The following is an 18,437-nucleotide window of genomic DNA, read 5'->3' as shown; positions in this document are numbered from 1 at the left end:
AAGATAACTGGTTTGGTGAGATATGCACACATTATCTGTCTCCTGTATCCTGCCTTGGAACACCAGATCTAAAATACTACTAGAACCTTAAAGGGGTTGTAAAGCTTTAAATAAAAAATAAATAAAATAACAAACATGTTATACTTACCTCCACTGGGCAGCTCGCTTCTGGTAATCCCTCTGGGAAGCGCTCTCCCAAGGGGGTTACCTTGCGGGCGTGCTCCAGAGTCCTGTATTCGGTTACCATAGCCACTAAATACAGGACTCAGCCCCGCCCCCTGGCCCTCTGTTATTGGAGTTGATTGACAGCAGCGCAAGCCAATGGCTGCTATCAATCTATCCAATGAAGAGCCGAGAAGACCGGGACGAGATCAAGCGCGTTCTCGACGCAGAACTTTAGAGGGCTAAGATAAGTAAACCGGGGGTGCATAGGATGCATTAAGGTGAAAAAACATGAACCTTTACAACCCCTTTAATCTAAAAAAAACAAAGGCAGCATAGTTTTCAAGAGCAGAGAGATATTGTAAGTAGAAAGTCTCTGAACGGGAAGTGTTTAAAATCATTTGAGATATCCTGACTTGCTCTTTAGCCTTCTTCCTATAGCTTACAGACTGCAATTTATGTTTATTTTACCAAACCAGTGGTACCTATTTTTCCTTGGACAATTTGGTTCAACTCTAGTGGGATGTAGGAGAATCTGCCCACATCCCTTATGCCCCTTTCACACTGGGGCAGGATGTGCGGTGGCGGTACAGTGCCGCTATTTTTAGTGGCGCTATACCGTCAGAATTGCGGCGGTATTCGGCCACTAGCGGTGCAGTATTAACCCCCGCTATCGGCCGAAAAAGGGTTAATAGCGCCCGCAATGCGCCTCTGCAGAGGCGCATTGCCGGCGGTATTACCACGGTGTCCCATTGTTTTCAATGGGAACGAGCGGTGAAGGAGCAGTATACATACCGCTCCTCTCACCGCTCCAAAGATGCTGCTTGCAGGAGATTTTTTTTTTCTCCCGCCAGCGCATCGCCTCAGTGTGAAAGCCCTCAGGCTTTCACATTGAGAAAGCTGGGGCAGGAGTTTTTCAGGCATTATTTATGAGCTATTTTTAGCGCTAAAACGCCTGAAATACGCCTCAGTGTGAAAGGGGCCTAAGTAGACATAGAACAAACAGAGATCGTCAAATGGGACTTTTTGGGGCGAAAAATGCAAATTGAGCATAAGACAATTCGGTATAATAAAAATATAAATTTTAATATCACAAAGTATAAAGGGACACAGACTGGACTGTGTCGGGTACAATACATTTGAACAGATGAAAATTAAGTAATATAAACAACAATGCTCATGACATCACAACCACTAATTTTGTATCACTATTGGACACATGAACAGAGTGATAACTAATGCGTTTCAAGGTCGTGTGTTTTTTCTTTTCATCAGGGGAAAGTGGTGAAGGTGTCTATGATATCGTATACAAAAAGGTATTTTTATTATTTCAGTTAAAATTAGTTTACCCAAAAATTTTAATATTGCAGAATATACAGCTTCATGCTCATAGGCGTGCGCACAGGGTATGCCAGGTGTGCCTGGGCACACCCTAATCACCCTGTGCTGCGCAGATTTCCCCTGTTGCTTGGCTGCAGAGAAAAGGACTGGGGAATTTCTGTCCTCGGTCCGTTTCTCTGTCCCAAAAGTGAGACATCTGGGGTCTTACCAAGGCCCCCCAATGGGGCTCCAAAAAAATTGTAAAGAAATATAATAATACATTATTATAAAGAAAAAGTGTAACAATGAAAAACAAATTATTGTAAAAAAGTTATAAAAAAATAATTAAAATAAACTACTAACCCCAATCTCATGCTACATAACTAAGCTCCATTGTATGCTGAATAAACAAAATTATTAATGTATCTTAAATAGAAATAGAAAACTATCTTTAGATAGATTTTTACCCCAAAAGCATTTTATTAAAATAAATTTGATAAAAATCAAATTTAAATAAAAAAAATCTCTTTTTTTTAATCATTGATTTTTATCCACCCTGCCGATACGTGATTGGACATGAGCAGGAGCCAATCAGCGAGTCCAGTGGACCCAATGTCCAACGGAAACCTGGCGATCATTAAGATAGAGGCAGGGCGGCGGTCTGCCTATGTAAACAAGGCAGATCGCCGTTCTGCTAGTAAGAAAGACAGAGATCGTGTGTTCCTGCTAAGCAGGTCCGGGTCTTAAGTGGTTAACAATAATCGAGTTGAAAAAAAAATAGTTTTTTCTAGACCATTAAAAATGGTTGTGTGTACGCGGCCTTACTAGTAAAAAATGTCCATAAATCTGCTCATAGTTTGTAGACGCTATGGGCCAGATTCACAAAAGAGATACAACGGCGTATCTCCTGATACGCCGTCGTATCTCTGTGTTAGGGCCGTCCTAACTATGCGACTGATTCTTAGAATCAGTTAAGCATAGCTAGCCCTAAGATCCGACAGGTGTAATTGAATTACACTGTCGGATCTTAAGGATGCAATTCTAGGCCGGCCGCTAGGTGGCGAGGCCATTGCGGTCGGCGTAGAATATGCAAATGAATAGTTACGGCGATCCGCGAACGTCCGCGCTGCCCGTCGATCTAACTTTACGTCGTTTCCGTCGAGTTACGCCGCGTAAAATTAGGGCTGAGCCCTAGTTGTCCTAAGCCATGTTAAGTATGGCCGTCGTTCCCGTGTCGAAATTTAAAAAACAACGTCGTTTGCGTAAGTCGTCCGTGAATGGCGCTGGGCGCCATTTACGTTCACGTCTAAACAAATGACGTCCGTGCGACGTCATTTAGCGCAATGCACGTCGGGTAATTTACCCGACGGAGCATGCGCAGTAAGTTCGGCGCAGAAACGCGCCTAATTTAAATGGTGCCCGCCCCATTTGAATTAGGCGGACTTGCGCCGATCGGATTTACGTTACACCGCCGCAAGTTTACAGGTAGGAGTTCTGAGAATCAGGCACTTACGCTGTAAACCTGCGGCGGTGTAACGTAAATCACATACGTTACGCTGCCGTGGAGCAACGTAATTCTACGAGAATCTGGCCCTATAACTTTTGCGCAAACCAATCAATATACGCTTATTGGGATTTTTTTACCGAAAACATGTAGCAGAATACATATTGGCCTAAATTGATGAAGAAATGTGATTTTTATTTATTTCTTTTTTTTAAATGTGTTTTATAGCAGAAAGTAAAAAAATATTGTTTCATTTTCTGTCTTTATTTGTTTAAATAAAAAAAAAAAAAGAGGTGATCAAATACCACCAAAAGAAAGCACTATTTGTGGTAAAAAAAAGAACATTTGAGTACAGTGTCACATGTTTGCGCAATTGTCAGTTAAAGCAATGCAGTGCAGTATAGCAAAAATAGCCTGGTCAGGAAGGGTGGTAAAAGTATAACTAAGGCCACTTTCACACTGAGGCTAAAAATAGTGCATAAATAAAGCCTGAAATAATCCTGCCCCAGCATTCTCAATGTGAAAGCCAGAGGGCTTTCACACTGAGGCAATGCGCTGGCGGGAGGAAATACAATCTCCTGCAAGCAGCATCTTTGGAGCGGTAAAGGAGCAGTGTGTATACCGCTCCTTCCCATTGAAATCAATGGGACAGCGTGGCTATACCGCCTGCAAACCGCGGCTGTAGCCTTTTAACCCTTTTTTCTGCCGCTAGCGGGGGTTAAAGCCGCATTTCTAGCGGCCAAATATCACTATACCGCCACTGCGCCTTTGGCACAGGAAGTGAACAATAATCTTCCCAATGTAACACACATGGTCAAAAAACAGACAGGGGTCATAACCCTCCCCTTACGCTATCCAAAATGAATCTATCTGTCTATTACTCATTAATAGTCTTGCGGTCATAAACATGAGGGATATATGACCAGAAAAGTTCCCAGCTCCACTAAAATGGTCTTTAGTCAAAGTACTTATATGAACCAACTAGTGTGATTTTTCTTTGGGGGATGGTGTGACTAAAGCTTACCCTTAGGGCCCTTTCACACGGGACAGATCCGTGATGATCCACCCCGCGAACCTCCGCTTGCTCAGCGGGGATCGCTCCGTTGATCCCCGCTGAGCCGGCAATGACAGTGTGGTCCCCTCACACTTTGCAGGGACTGCCCTGTCTTTTCTCTGCTCTCCCCCATGGGGGGATCGGATTAACACGGTTCATCCGCTGACACCCGCAATCTCATAGGGATCAATGTATGTCCCTTTTTCATCCGTACACGGATGGATGAAAAAGCGGACATACAGGGCCAGATCCACAGAAGAATTACGCCGGCGTATCTATTGATACGCCGCGTAATTTCAAAGTTCCCGTGTCGTATCTTTGTTTTGTATCTACAAAACAAGATACGACTGCATCTGGGCTCGATCCGACTGTCGTTCGTTTTAGTACGCCGTCGGATCGTATGTGCATTTTCCCGCCGGCCGCTAGGTGGCGTTTCCGTCGAATTCCGCATCGAGTATGCAAATTAGCTAGATGCGGCGATCCACAAATGTACGTCCGGCCGGCGCATTTTTTTACGTCGTTTCCGTAAGGCTTTTTTCGGCGTATAGTTACCCCTGCTATATGAGGCGTATCCTATGTTAACTTCTAATAATAATAGTGCAGCGCAAAACAAACAATTTTAAACTATACATACAGAAAGTTAAAACATATGATATATGATATATAATTAAAAATTATATAATAAAGTCCATATAAAGTGCTCAAGTGCAAAAAGATGATCCAAATCGGAATATAATAGTGCAAAAATCCAAAGGGTGATATCCAGAAGGAACCTCCACCAAATAGCAGGAATGGCCTCTCACCTTACAACTTCGACCTGCAATAGGTCACAAAGCATAATCAGAGAACCACCTGTTCTCAGAGGACAGCAAGCAATGCAGCAGTAGAACCACGATATCAGTCAGACTCAGGATCAGGACATGGCAATCAGGGCATAAAAAACAAAGGAGAGGAAATCTAGTGCTCTCTGAAGCCAAAATACATTTATTTAAGAATAAAAAACGAATACACTCACTGTATAAGCACTCTCAAACGAGTGCAGCGAAACAGCATAAAACATCCATAAAAGCATGGGTTTCAGTCTAGGTCGGCGATCGCGGTTGACGTCTCATGTGGCCCCTTCCCCTCGTACGACGTTACGTCCCTATGAGCGGGACTTCATCAGCGTGGGGTGAAAAAAGGCAGCATGCAAACGTCCCGCTGTCTAGGTATAAGAAGCCTGTGGCTGCCATGACACACCCACTAGTAATCAAGCCCTCCCATCAATCCTAATTAGACAACAAAAGACTGTCAGCAAAGGAAGGCACAAACTGCACCATGATGGAAAAAAGTGACAGATTCGATCATAATGGGAAAAAGGAAACACATTCGATCGGAATACTATCAAAGGGCAGACTCCTATATACCAAAAGTTATATATGCAATAAGGATAGAAATCCTCAAAGGCAAAAAAGACCCCTTTAAAAAGAAATCTTACATAAAAAATATATAAATGACGTCAGCCACGATCGCACACCCAAATTACATAAAATACATCAAAAACACATATGTAAATCCTTCATAAATGTTATGAATATTAAAAATAAAAATATTAATATTAAAATATATATATATATATATATAAAATATAATATATACAAAATATAATTAAAAATATTTAAAAATATTTAAAAATATACAGATACATAAGAATACATAAGAAAGGGGGGATTATCTATTGGAAATAAAACAATTAAGGTCAAACTCTACATTTAAACCAGCTGGCGAGGATACTTTAGTCTCATATATCCAATAAGACTCACGCCGACTCAATTGGCGGATGTAATGTCCCCCTCGCCAATGTTTTGTAACTTTTTCAATGCCCCAGAATTTTAACCCTTTGGGATTCCTCTGGTGACACTGCCTAAAGTGTTTAGATACACTGTGACTCCTAATACCCCTTTTGATATTGCTGATATGTTCCCCCACTCTCACATGCAATGCCCGTGACGTGCGACCCACATACTGCAAGCCGCACTCACACTCAAGCATATAAACTACGCCGATAGTATCGCACGTAATTAATTGCTTGATGGGATACTCTAACTGGGTCACATTGGAACAGAAAGACTTCCGTTTCTTAATATGCTGTTTGACATGCTTGCAGGTCGCACAGCGACCACAAGCATAAAATCCAGATAGGAAGTCAAAAAGTTTTGGCTGTGCAACAACTGGCGGGTCAATTACACCAGGGGCTAGACTATCCCTCAGGGAGGGGGCTTTTCTATAGATGAATTGTGGCCGATCCGGAAGGGCCGGACCCAAAACAACATCGCCCTTCAAGATGGGCCAGTGTTTGGCCACTATTTTTTCAAATTTCTTATACTGAATGTTATAGTCAAGCACCATTTTGAAGTTAGATGGCTCCTTATCAGTAATGGGTGGTTTGTCAGCTACAATAACACTCCTCTCTAACAGCCTAACTTTTTCCATTTCTTGCATAATCAAGGGGCGAGAGTAACCTTTAGACACAAATCGATTAGATAATTCCTGCGACTGGGCCAGATAATCCGACTCCAGGGTGCAATTCCTGCGGAGCCTCACAAACTGGCCCCGCGGGATATTGCATAGCCACAGACGATGGTGACAACTTGACAAAGGAATATATCCATTACGATCAACTGTTTTAAAATAATTTTTGGTTACAAGCACATTATCTGACTTGAATATCTCAAGGTCAAGGAAGTTTATCTTATCATGGGAGACTGTCCAAGTTAAAACTATATTCTTGGTATTAGAATTCAGTTTATCCATAAATAATTGTAATGAGGGCAGGTCACCCTCCCAGACCATGATAAGGTCATCAATGTACCTACGGTAACACCGCAACTGGTGCGGTCTATCTTGGAAAACAACGTCACGCTCCCAGTGCGCCATAAAGAGATTGGCCACACTGGGAGCGAAACGGGCTCCCATAGCAACTCCACATTGCTGAAGAAAAAATTCTTTATTAAACCAAAAATAATTTCTTAACAAACAAAATTTAAGGCAATCCAGCAAGAACTGCACATGATCGTAGCTAAGGTCGGAGGACTCTAACGCCCAACGGACCGAAGTCAAGGCTGCTTCGTGATCGATGATGGTATAGAGCGACCCTACATCTGCAGTCACAAGAATGGTATTGGGAGTGCAGGGGATAGTATCCAAAATCTGAATGATCTGTTTAGTATCCCTGAGGTAAGCAGGCAACCTACATACAAGGGGTTGTAGAAAAACATCAAGATATTGTCCCAGTCGGGAACTGACGGAATCTATGCCGTTTACAATAGGGCGGCCAGGAGGCCTTTCAGCATCCTTATGTAATTTCGGTAGAAAGTAGATAATGGGAGTCCGACAGTAAAAAGGATCTAAATAAGAGGCCTCCTTACTGGTCAGAACACCCTTACCCTTACCCACTTCCACCAAAGAATGCAGCTCATTTTTATACATCACCATAGGATCACCCCGCAATACAGAATAAGTACTACGGTCGCTCAAAAGTCTGCTCATCTCCTCGAAATAATAAGCCTTACTGAGCACAACAAGCCCCCCCCCCCTTATCAGCGGGACGAATCACTATATCATTCCGTTTTTCTAGTGATAAAATTCCACGCTTAATACATTGAGAATCTTTCACTCTCTTGATGTTGAGACTTTCCAAATCTTTACACACCATATTGCGAAAGACATCAAGATGCCTAGTATCTGTATATTGTGGGTTAAAAGTAGAGCGGTTCCTAAGATTCGAATGACCCGGAGTAATCCCAGAGGAATTCCTCTCTATTGGATTAGACAAGAAATACTTTTTCATATTCAGACTTCTGGTGTACTTTTGTACATTGACATAAGTCTGAAATTTGTTCATATTCCGGATCGGGGCAAATTTTAAGCCTCTATCTAAAACTCTAGTTTCATCATCGGTCAAAGGAACTCCGCTAAGGTTAAAAATTCCAGTACCTATCAGGACCTTGGCCTTTTGGGCTCTTCTACCGCCTCTGACCCCTCTAGATTTTTTCTCTTTAGGGTGGATTTCCCCCTTGGGGTCTGACTTAGAGGAGGAGGACCGTTCTCCCCCCAATCCCCTATCCAAGGAGGTGGGTAAGGCGGAGGTCCCCTCCAAGGGGTCCTCCCCTGCCCTAAAAAATGCTGATTGGTAGGTGGAGGTCCTTCCCAATAGTTCTGCAAAGGTGCATAGTAATTATAGGTGGGCAGAGGTGGGGCCCCCCCTGGGACGCCACCCCTCCCACCACCCTGTCCGTTCCCCCTGTTAGAGACTGTCCTCCAGGGGGGAATGGCCTGAGAATCAGGTCCAGGTGATTGAGGTAGTCTACCGACTTGGTGACCCGCTTTTCCTCTCGTATTTTTATTTTTGTTATTTTTACCCCTTCCCCTTGTAGGACCCCCTCCTCTGTTTAGAGGACTGAATGGTCTCAAAGGTGTCCTAGTTGACACCCCATCACCATGGTTAATCCCAGATCCCTGGGATAACATGGGAGGGGGTGGTTCAGAGGTATCCATTGATGCAGATAAAGTAGGGGCTAAAGACAGAGAGCTAAGAGATTGCCACTTGTAAACGTTAGGCACCCCAAAATCATTCACATCACGCAAGAACTTCTTGCGCTTTTTTTCTTGGGTCTCTTTATCCCATTTTTCAAGCTTATTTTTAAGCTCCCCAGAGAGGCGAATGAACTCAGAGGTGTCCTTATGTCGCTCAATACGGTCAGTTATCTCTTTAATTTGACTCTCCAACCATAACTTCTTCCGCTGTTTGCGGGATAGTAAAAACCTGATAAGCTCAAAGCCTTTTTCAGTAAAAAAATTGAACCATTCTTTGATTGACTCCTCATCAGTAAGCCCGTCATTAGGTGGCAAATCCCACCTTAGACGTCTGGGTATGATTTTAGTCACAAGATATTGTTCAAAGGTGACAATATCCCACCAGGTCCTTATTTTTTTATCGAATAAGTGTCCCAATTTTTTAAAAGAGATATTGAGATCTCCAGAGTCAGAGGCAACTGCAGCCTCTGAGAAAACGTCAGTAAGGATAACCTCACGGTTCTCTAAGTAAGAAAAGACATCCATTTCCTGCAGCCAAATATAAATGAATTGAGAAATATACTAATAAAGAAAAATTATTCAGCGCTGGAATGTAAATATAAACTAAAAAATGCAAGCCAGCACTAAGGTAAATTCAAATAAAACACCTCACATTGACATCTAATAATAATAGTGCAGCGCAAAACAAACAATTTTAAACTATACATACAGAAAGTTAAAACATATGATATATGATATATAATTAAAAATTATATAATAAAGTCCATATAAAGTGCTCAAGTGCAAAAAGATGATCCAAATCGGAATATAATAGTGCAAAAATCCAAAGGGTGATATCCAGAAGGAACCTCCACCAAATAGCAGGAATGGCCTCTCACCTTACAACTTCGACCTGCAATAGGTCACAAAGCATAATCAGAGAACCACCTGTTCTCAGAGGACAGCAAGCAATGCAGCAGTAGAACCACGATATCAGTCAGACTCAGGATCAGGACATGGCAATCAGGGCATAAAAAACAAAGGAGAGGAAATCTAGTGCTCTCTGAAGCCAAAATACATTTATTTAAGAATAAAAAACGAATACACTCACTGTATAAGCACTCTCAAACGAGTGCAGCGAAACAGCATAAAACATCCATAAAAGCATGGGTTTCAGTCTAGGTCGGCGATCGCGGTTGACGTCTCATGTGGCCCCTTCCCCTCGTACGACGTTACGTCCCTATGAGCGGGACTTCATCAGCGTGGGGTGAAAAAAGGCAGCATGCAAACGTCCCGCTGTCTAGGTATAAGAAGCCTGTGGCTGCCATGACACACCCACTAGTAATCAAGCCCTCCCATCAATCCTAATTAGACAACAAAAGACTGTCAGCAAAGGAAGGCACAAACTGCACCATGATGGAAAAAAGTGACAGATTCGATCATAATGGGAAAAAGGAAACACATTCGATCGGAATACTATCAAAGGGCAGACTCCTATATACCAAAAGTTATATATGCAATAAGGATAGAAATCCTCAAAGGCAAAAAAGACCCCTTTAAAAAGAAATCTTACATAAAAAATATATAAATGACGTCAGCCACGATCGCACACCCAAATTACATAAAATACATCAAAAACACATATGTAAATCCTTCATAAATGTTATGAATATTAAAAATAAAAATATATATATATAAATATATAAATATATATATATTTTAATATTAATATTTTTATTTTTAATATTCATAACATTTATGAAGGATTTACATATGTGTTTTTGATGTATTTTATGTAATTTGGGTGTGCGATCGTGGCTGACGTCATTTATATATTTTTTATGTAAGATTTCTTTTTAAAGGGGTCTTTTTTGCCTTTGAGGATTTCTATCCTTATTGCATATATAACTTTTGGTATATAGGAGTCTGCCCTTTGATAGTATTCCGATCGAATGTGTTTCCTTTTTCCCATTATGATCGAATCTGTCACTTTTTTCCATCATGGTGCAGTTTGTGCCTTCCTTTGCTGACAGTCTTTTGTTGTCTAATTAGGATTGATGGGAGGGCTTGATTACTAGTGGGTGTGTCATGGCAGCCACAGGCTTCTTATACCTAGACAGCGGGACGTTTGCATGCTGCCTTTTTTCACCCCACGCTGATGAAGTCCCGCTCATAGGGACGTAACGTCGTACGAGGGGAAGGGGCCACATGAGACGTCAACCGCGATCGCCGACCTAGACTGAAACCCATGCTTTTATGGATGTTTTATGCTGTTTCGCTGCACTCGTTTGAGAGTGCTTATACAGTGAGTGTATTCGTTTTTTATTCTTAAATAAATGTATTTTGGCTTCAGAGAGCACTAGATTTCCTCTCCTTTGTTTTTTATGCCCTGATTGCCATGTCCTGATCCTGAGTCTGACTGATATCGTGGTTCTACTGCTGCATTGCTTGCTGTCCTCTGAGAACAGGTGGTTCTCTGATTATGCTTTGTGACCTATTGCAGGTCGAAGTTGTAAGGTGAGAGGCCATTCCTGCTATTTGGTGGAGGTTCCTTCTGGATATCACCCTTTGGATTTTTGCACTATTATATTCCGATTTGGATCATCTTTTTGCACTTGAGCACTTTATATGGACTTTATTATATAATTTTTAATTATATATCATATATCATATGTTTTAACTTTCTGTATGTATAGTTTAAAATTGTTTGTTTTGCGCTGCACTATTATTATTAGATGTCAATGTGAGGTGTTTTATTTGAATTTACCTTAGTGCTGGCTTGCATTTTTTAGTTTATATTTACATTCCAGCGCTGAATAATTTTTCTTTATTAGTATCCTATGTTAAGTATGGCCGTCGTTCCCGCGTCAAATTTTGAATTTTTTACTTTGTTTGCGTAAGTCGTTCGCGAATAAGGATTTGCGTAGAATGCCGTCATCGTCGTAAACATTGGCTTGTTCCGGTATATTTTCGAGCATGCGCACTGGGATACCCCCATGGACGGCGCATGCGCCGTTAAAAAAACCCGTCATTTACGTTGGGTCACGACGTATTAACATAAAACACGCCCCATCACATACATTTGAATTGCGCGCCATTGCGCCGCCGTAACCTACGGCGCAAATTCTTTGAGGATAAGGAAAATGCGCTGTAAGTTACGGCGGCGTAGTGTATCAGAGATACGCTACGCTGGACGTAGGAATGCGCTGCTCTACGAGGATCTGACCCACAGTCCGCATTTGTGAAATGGGCCTAAGTGGTCAAGTAAATTAATATTTTGTAAATTATGCTCTTATGTTGTCCTGATTAATCCCCCAAACCCATGTATGTCTTTGGTTTTCAAATAGATAATGTAAACAATAAATAATAAAATACGATAATAAAAAGGGCGAATCTGTCTGACAATTTTTCTCACCATAGATTTTCAGGTATACAGGTGTATCACTTTGATTTATATTTGTTTGCATCTTCACTATGTAATTTCCCTCATCAGTTCTATTTAGGTTGGAGATCTGTAGAGATCCATCAGGGAAAGGTGTCATCCTACTATTATTTAGAGGTCCGAGAATAAGTGGGTCCTTATCACCAGGGAAATATGAAAGGATTTGGTAATCTCTGATTGTGTTCGGTCCTTTATACCAAACAAAATTCCGAATTCCCCCAGTAATCCCAGTAACACTCAGAGTCACAGATCCTCCGATGACCGGATTCTGAGGGATCAGCTGAATACTCATCATTCCACCGGACACATCCACCAACACACCGAGGAGAACTGCAAGAGAAAGTGACAGATAAGAAGATCAGAGATTGTATGTTTCAAAAGTACAGAATGTCATGCCAAGGCATCTCTTTATCAAAGATTCACTGGAAAATGTACCCAATGAGTAATTTGTAGCCATTTGCCCAGATAGGATTGGATTAGTATCAACCATCCGTATTACCTGCATTCACTCTATGTATTGTGTGAGCAGTTGTTCTTGTTAAATCAAATCTTGTTACAAAAATAACCTGCTATACAATAGATTTTTATTTCTGGTCAAATCTTTTGGTAAATCTTGGTAATTATTGGGAGTCTTTCATGTTGCCACCAATAGCTCTCCGTTAACACCGTTTAATTTCACTGAGAGCTATTGCTAGTAGATTTTTTTTTTTTTTTAATTGAAGAAAATGGCATCAAAAGTGTCCTCCACCCCAGAGCTAATCAATTTTGCATGGCAGGCATGTGCGCTGGTGTCCTCATACCAGGGGAACATGCAGACCCCTGTATGATATTAACCTGCATGTCATTCAGTATTGGGGCTCCCCCCAAAAATGGCACCCTCAAACTCATAATTTCCATAAAATATATATATACATATATATATATATATATATATATATATATATATATATATATATATATATATATATACATACATACATACATACATACAAATCTTGCTAAAGTGTGCTCCTGTCGCCCGCCTGTACTCCACCTCTCATCCATTTCCAGTGCTCCCTGCAGTGTTCTTCTCTTCTAACTTTCCAGTGATGCCTTTATTGTTAAATTCTTCCCCATACTGTACCTCTCATCCACTGCCAGTGCCTCCCCCTAATTGCCTCCTTTTGTCTGGCACCCTACTGTACTGCTTCTCCCATCTTGCTTCCTTAACCACTTCCATACAGGGCATTTTCACCCCCTTCCTGCCCAGACCAATTTTTAGTTTTCAGCGCTGTCGCACTTTGAATGACAATTGCGCGGTCGTGCGACGTGGCTCCCAAACAAAAATGACGCCTTTTTTTCCCCCACAAATAGAGCTTTCTTTTGGTGGTACTTGATCACCTCTGCAGTTTTTATTTTTTACGCTATAAACAAAAGAAGAGCGACAATTTTTAAAAAAAACACAATGGGCTTTATTCTCAGAAGAGTTACGACGGAGTATCTCAGGAAACTCCGTCGTATCTCTGTTTTTTGACCCGCGTATCTATGCGACTGATTCCTACAATCATTTTCGCATAGATACGCTGAAGTCACTTACACTGTCGGATCTTAAATGTAATTCGCCGCCGGCCGCTAGGTGGCGTTTACGTTCAGGTCTCATTTGTTTATGCAAATGAGCCTGATACACCGATTCCCGAACGAAATCGCGTCGCGTAGCCGTCGCTTACGTCGTTTGCGTAAGGTTACCCCTGCTATATGAGGGGTAACCTTACGCCAGTCCGACGTATGCCATGTTAAGTATGGCGTCGGGTCCGCGTAATCTTTTCCCGTCGGGTACGTCGTTTTCGTAAGTCGTTCTTGAATACGACTTTACGTCAATGACGCACACGTCGGCGTCATTGACGTTTTCCGTCGAGAACTGGAGCATGCGCACTTGGCTATTTTTAGCCCGGCGCATGCGCAGTTCGATCGGCACGGGGGCGCGCTTAATTTAAATACAAGCCGCCCCCTTTGAATTACGCGGGGATACGCCGGGCCTTTTACACTACGCCGCCGCAAACTACGGAGCAAGTGCTTGAGGAATACGGCACTTGCTCCAGTAAGTTGCGGCGGCATAGTGTAAATAGCTTACGCGATGCTGCCGCAGATTCTTGGAGAATCTGGCCCAATATCTTTTACTTTTTGATTTAATAAATATCATCATTTTTTAAAAAAAAACATTTTTTTCCTCAGTTTAGACCAATACATATTCTTCTACATATTTTTGGTAAAAAATCGCAATAAGCGTATTTGATCGGTTTGCGCAAAAGTTCTAGCGTCTACAAAATAGGGAATAGAATTATGGCATTTTTTTATTTAATTTTTTTACTAGTAATGGCGGCGATCTGCGATTTTTATTGTGACCGTGACATTGCGCCGGACATATCGGACACTTTTGACACATTTTTGGGACCATTTACATTTACACAGCAATTAGTGCTATAAAACTGCACTGATTACTGTGTAAATGTGACTGACAGGGAAGGGGTTAGCACTAGGGGGCGCTGAAGGGGTTAAATATGTTCCCTAAAGTGTGTTCTAACTGTTAGGGGGAGGGGACTCACAAGGGGAGGAGATCGATGTGTGTTCCTCTGTGCTGGGAACACACATCAGTCTCCTCACCGCTGACAGGACATGGATCTGTGTGTTTACACACACAGATCCATGGTCCTGCCATGATTGTGGGCAATCGTGGCCGCCGGACACGCGCACCGGGTCCCGAGCAATGCGGCGGGGACGCGCGCGCCCCCTAGCAGCCGGACAAGCAAGGACGTCATATGACGTCCAGTCTGAAAGACAAAAGGTTCCCGCCAACGTCATTTTACTATGACTCGGTAGGGAAGAGGTTAAAGTGGTTGTAAAGGTTCCAGAATTTTTCATCTTTCCATCTATTAAATCTTCTGCCCTTGTTGTTTTAACTTTGGATAGTAAAACATTTTTTTTTCTGCCAGTAAATACCTTATACACTAAAACCTTGGATTACAAGCCTAATTCGTTCCGGAAACATGCTTGTAATCCAAAGCACTTGTATATCAAAGCGAGTTTCTCCATAAGAAATAATGGAAACTCTGATGATTCGTTCCACAACCATTTATTCATAGGTCCTTCAGTTTATAGTCCATATAAAAAGATTATAGCAATGTGATGAGTTGTGTAAACCATAAAATGTCCATCCACAAATGGAAGCCTCCCCAAGGGGATTAGAAGCAAAATCCATCAGGAGCTACAGAGTATAAAAGAGAAGAGAGGCGCCTCTAAGTGTAGCAATATGTTGCTAAATGTTGTACCTTCATTAAATGTAACCATTTTGCTACACTTAGAGGAGCCTCTCTTCTCTTTTATACTCAGTTGTGACATGACGCTACTTGAACCATGCACAGAATTCATTCTAGTGTAAATGGGCCCTTAGGTTTTATGTTTGTTTTTGGGGGCATGTTCAATTTTTGTTGCTAGTCATGGCTTGTGCAAGAAGAATCACCACATGTGTATCCTTGGGGCATCTGCGGACATCACTGCCTTACTGTCCAGCAATAGCCTGGAGGCCACTTCTGCTCCCTCTAAATCATGCTGTCGCTGATCCGGGTGGGACACGGCATGGTGCGACAGTAAGGTTGCCACCTCATCCCTTTAAACCCGAACAAATATGAATACACAGGTCCTGAGGCTAATTTAATGCAGATAAGGAACCAAGTGAGTTTAATTACCACCTTAATCAGCCTCAGAACCTGCGTAATTAATATATGTTTGGGTTTAAAGGGATGAGGTGGCAACTCAATGCGACGGAGGTTGGATGCCATCCCCTAAGGGAGAGCCTGTAAAGCCACTATCTTTACCACCAGTATCATCAATTGCAGTATCAGTGAGTGGACACCTGCCCATCCAGCTACATAGACACTCTATACAGACACGATTGTCTCTATTCACCTTGCTGTCACATGTAGTACCGTAGGATAAGTACATCCAGCTACATAGACACTGTATACAGACACCATTGTCTCTATTCACCCTGCTGTCACATGTAGTACCATAGAGTAAGTACACCCAAGCTACATAGACACTGTATACAGACACCATTGTCTCTATTCACCCTGCTGTCACATGTAGTACCATAGAATAAGTACATCCAGCTACATAGACACTGTATACAGACACAATTGTTTCCATTCACCTTGCTGTTACATGTAGTACCATAGAATAAGTACATCCAGCTACATAGACACTGTATACAGACACAATTGTTTCCATTCACCTTGCTGTTACTTGTAGTACCACAGGATACAGTGCCTTAAGTCAACGATCACAGTGATCACTCTGCACTCAAACAACCCAGGAATATTCTGCTTTCTTTGCTTGTTAAAGCTAAACAAGTTGAATTGTTTTGCTCTGCTACACAGGATTGCTTCTAATACAACTCTCCTAAGTGATAACTGAAGACCAAAGGACTTAATTTCTGTATCAAAGGGCTATGCCTAACCCCCCCCCCCCCCCCCCCCCCCCCATCATAAGAGATTTTTTTGCTTTGCTCATAGAGACTGAATTTGCCTAGAACTCTTTGAGGGAGCAGGTTAAATTCCACAACTTATAACAGTTTGTTGAATGTAATAATACTTTGTTTATTGCTTGCGCCTGTGGGCTGAGATACAGAAGGGAATGGTCTGGCATAGCTAAAAGTAATTTCCCTGCTTTTCTTCTGCCTGTTCACATAGGCCACATATGTTTACATAAGGGCTGCCAGTCTTTATATCTGATATGATTCACTGCTGTTGCTGTTTTATCACCAGTGACATTTTGCCTGAAGTATTTCTATAAAGTGTAAGTTCATGTTGTTCACCTTTAACTGCCTTTGAAATATTTGTAGTCAAAGCTTATTGGTTCAAGTGTGTCGATTTCATTATTGTTACTGATAGAAAATGTCGGAACCCAGGGTGTCAGCGGTGGCGGAGGACTTACAGGGTCGGGGCAACCAGTGGGATACAGATTCAACCAGCGGCCCTCACGGGGGTATCGCTACACTACTATTTCCTGCTTTGGGCTGTGGCAGGAATTAGCACTTGTCCTTTATGGCAGGGCCCAGCACTGTTTTGTTTGACAATTGTATGCTTATTTTGCCCTAAAAATGGACCAAATAGAATTTCAAGATTTCCCCCCCCGGTAGACTTTATTGGGGTTCAGGATAAAATTTGGATTTTCCTCATTTTGAGCATGGTTTGTGAAAATGCATGTAAATCAAACCCATGCATGTTTGATTTTTCCCAGCACCTGTCTTCCTCTGCCCCCGCCAGCCGTGTATGGCATTTACAGCTTTTCTCCCACAGAAAACCATCAACCCTTCCCATTGTTCACTTCTCCTCATCTAACAACTCAATCATCTCCCTCCCTGTCTCTACCTCCAGACCCCCCCTTCCCAATCATATACTTTTTGTCCTCCAGTGTCCTGATCAGGACCATCCACTAACCAGCAGACTGGGACATTTACAGTACTCAGCAGTCAGACAGGCATAATGGGTGACATCTAAGCCATTCATCGGTGTTAAACAGGCAACCAGGCAATGCCCATATTTCTCCCATGACAGGTTAACTTCAAGACAAAACAGGGCAGAAAATAGCACCACATACACCAATCTTTAGATATACAACCATATCATGTCATTACCAGTTTTTCTCCCATGGTAGTTGCTACACTTACCTGACACAATAACACTGGAGCCGAAGGAATGTTGCTTGGCGATCATTTTCTTTAGTGCACAAACTTTGACACATAAATTAAACAGGGATTTCTTTCTTGTTCACCATGGCATCTCTGTTCCTGGCAATCCTCCGGGGTCACTGTTGATATATTACATTCCCTTACTTAAAACCCAAATATGTTAAAGGCTATACAGTAGATCTCAGATTCTATGTGCTTTATCTCCAGTGTTCCCCTGTGGCTGCTCTATGTCTGTGTGACTCCCTGTGAATGGGGAAATACAAAGTGTGGGAGGTACAATAAGGGAAGTAATGCAATATTCTGCACGCGGCTAGTTTACACTCAAACATATTTACATAGTTACATAAATGTAAAAAGACACAAGTTCAACCATAAAAATAAATAAATAATATCATACAATCCCATATACACAATTCTATATCCACAGTTGATCCAGAGGAAGGTGAAAAACCCCAGCTAAGCATGATCCGATTTGTTACAGCAGGGGAAAAAATGTCTTCCTGATCCCCCGAGATACAATCAGATATTCCCTGGATTAATTTTCTTAAAGCAATCTACCGAGCTGGCCAGAACCACCTCTGGAGGGAGTCTATTGCACATTTTCACAGCTCTTACTGTGAAGAAACCTTTCTGTATTTGAAGATGAAATCTCTTTTCCTCTAGACGTAAAGAGTGC

At 41.9% G+C, this 18,437-nt stretch overlaps 1 protein-coding gene across 1 annotated transcript in view; it reads right to left on the bottom strand.

Annotated features, from left to right (window-relative positions):
• LOC120916462 (carcinoembryonic antigen-related cell adhesion molecule 1-like) overlaps window positions 1-18,094 on the bottom strand; it is a 56,095-nt gene extending 38,001 nt beyond the window's left edge. The window contains exons 1-2 of the mRNA XM_040327439.1: window positions 17,741-18,094; window positions 12,010-12,366 (exon numbers count right to left, since the gene is read on the bottom strand). Of these exons, the coding sequence (XP_040183373.1) occupies window positions 12,010-12,366; window positions 17,741-17,786 (403 nt within the window). The 5' untranslated portion in view covers window positions 17,787-18,094. The remainder of the gene's footprint in view (window positions 1-12,009; window positions 12,367-17,740) is intronic.
• Window positions 18,095-18,437: the final 343 nt, after the last annotated feature.

This window comes from Rana temporaria, chromosome 10 (genome assembly GCF_905171775.1).
Source record: "Rana temporaria chromosome 10, aRanTem1.1, whole genome shotgun sequence".
Classification (NCBI taxonomy): Eukaryota; Metazoa; Chordata; class Amphibia; order Anura; family Ranidae; genus Rana; species Rana temporaria.
Note: the sequence above shows the minus strand (reverse complement) of the source record. Positions and strands in the feature narration are given on the sequence as shown.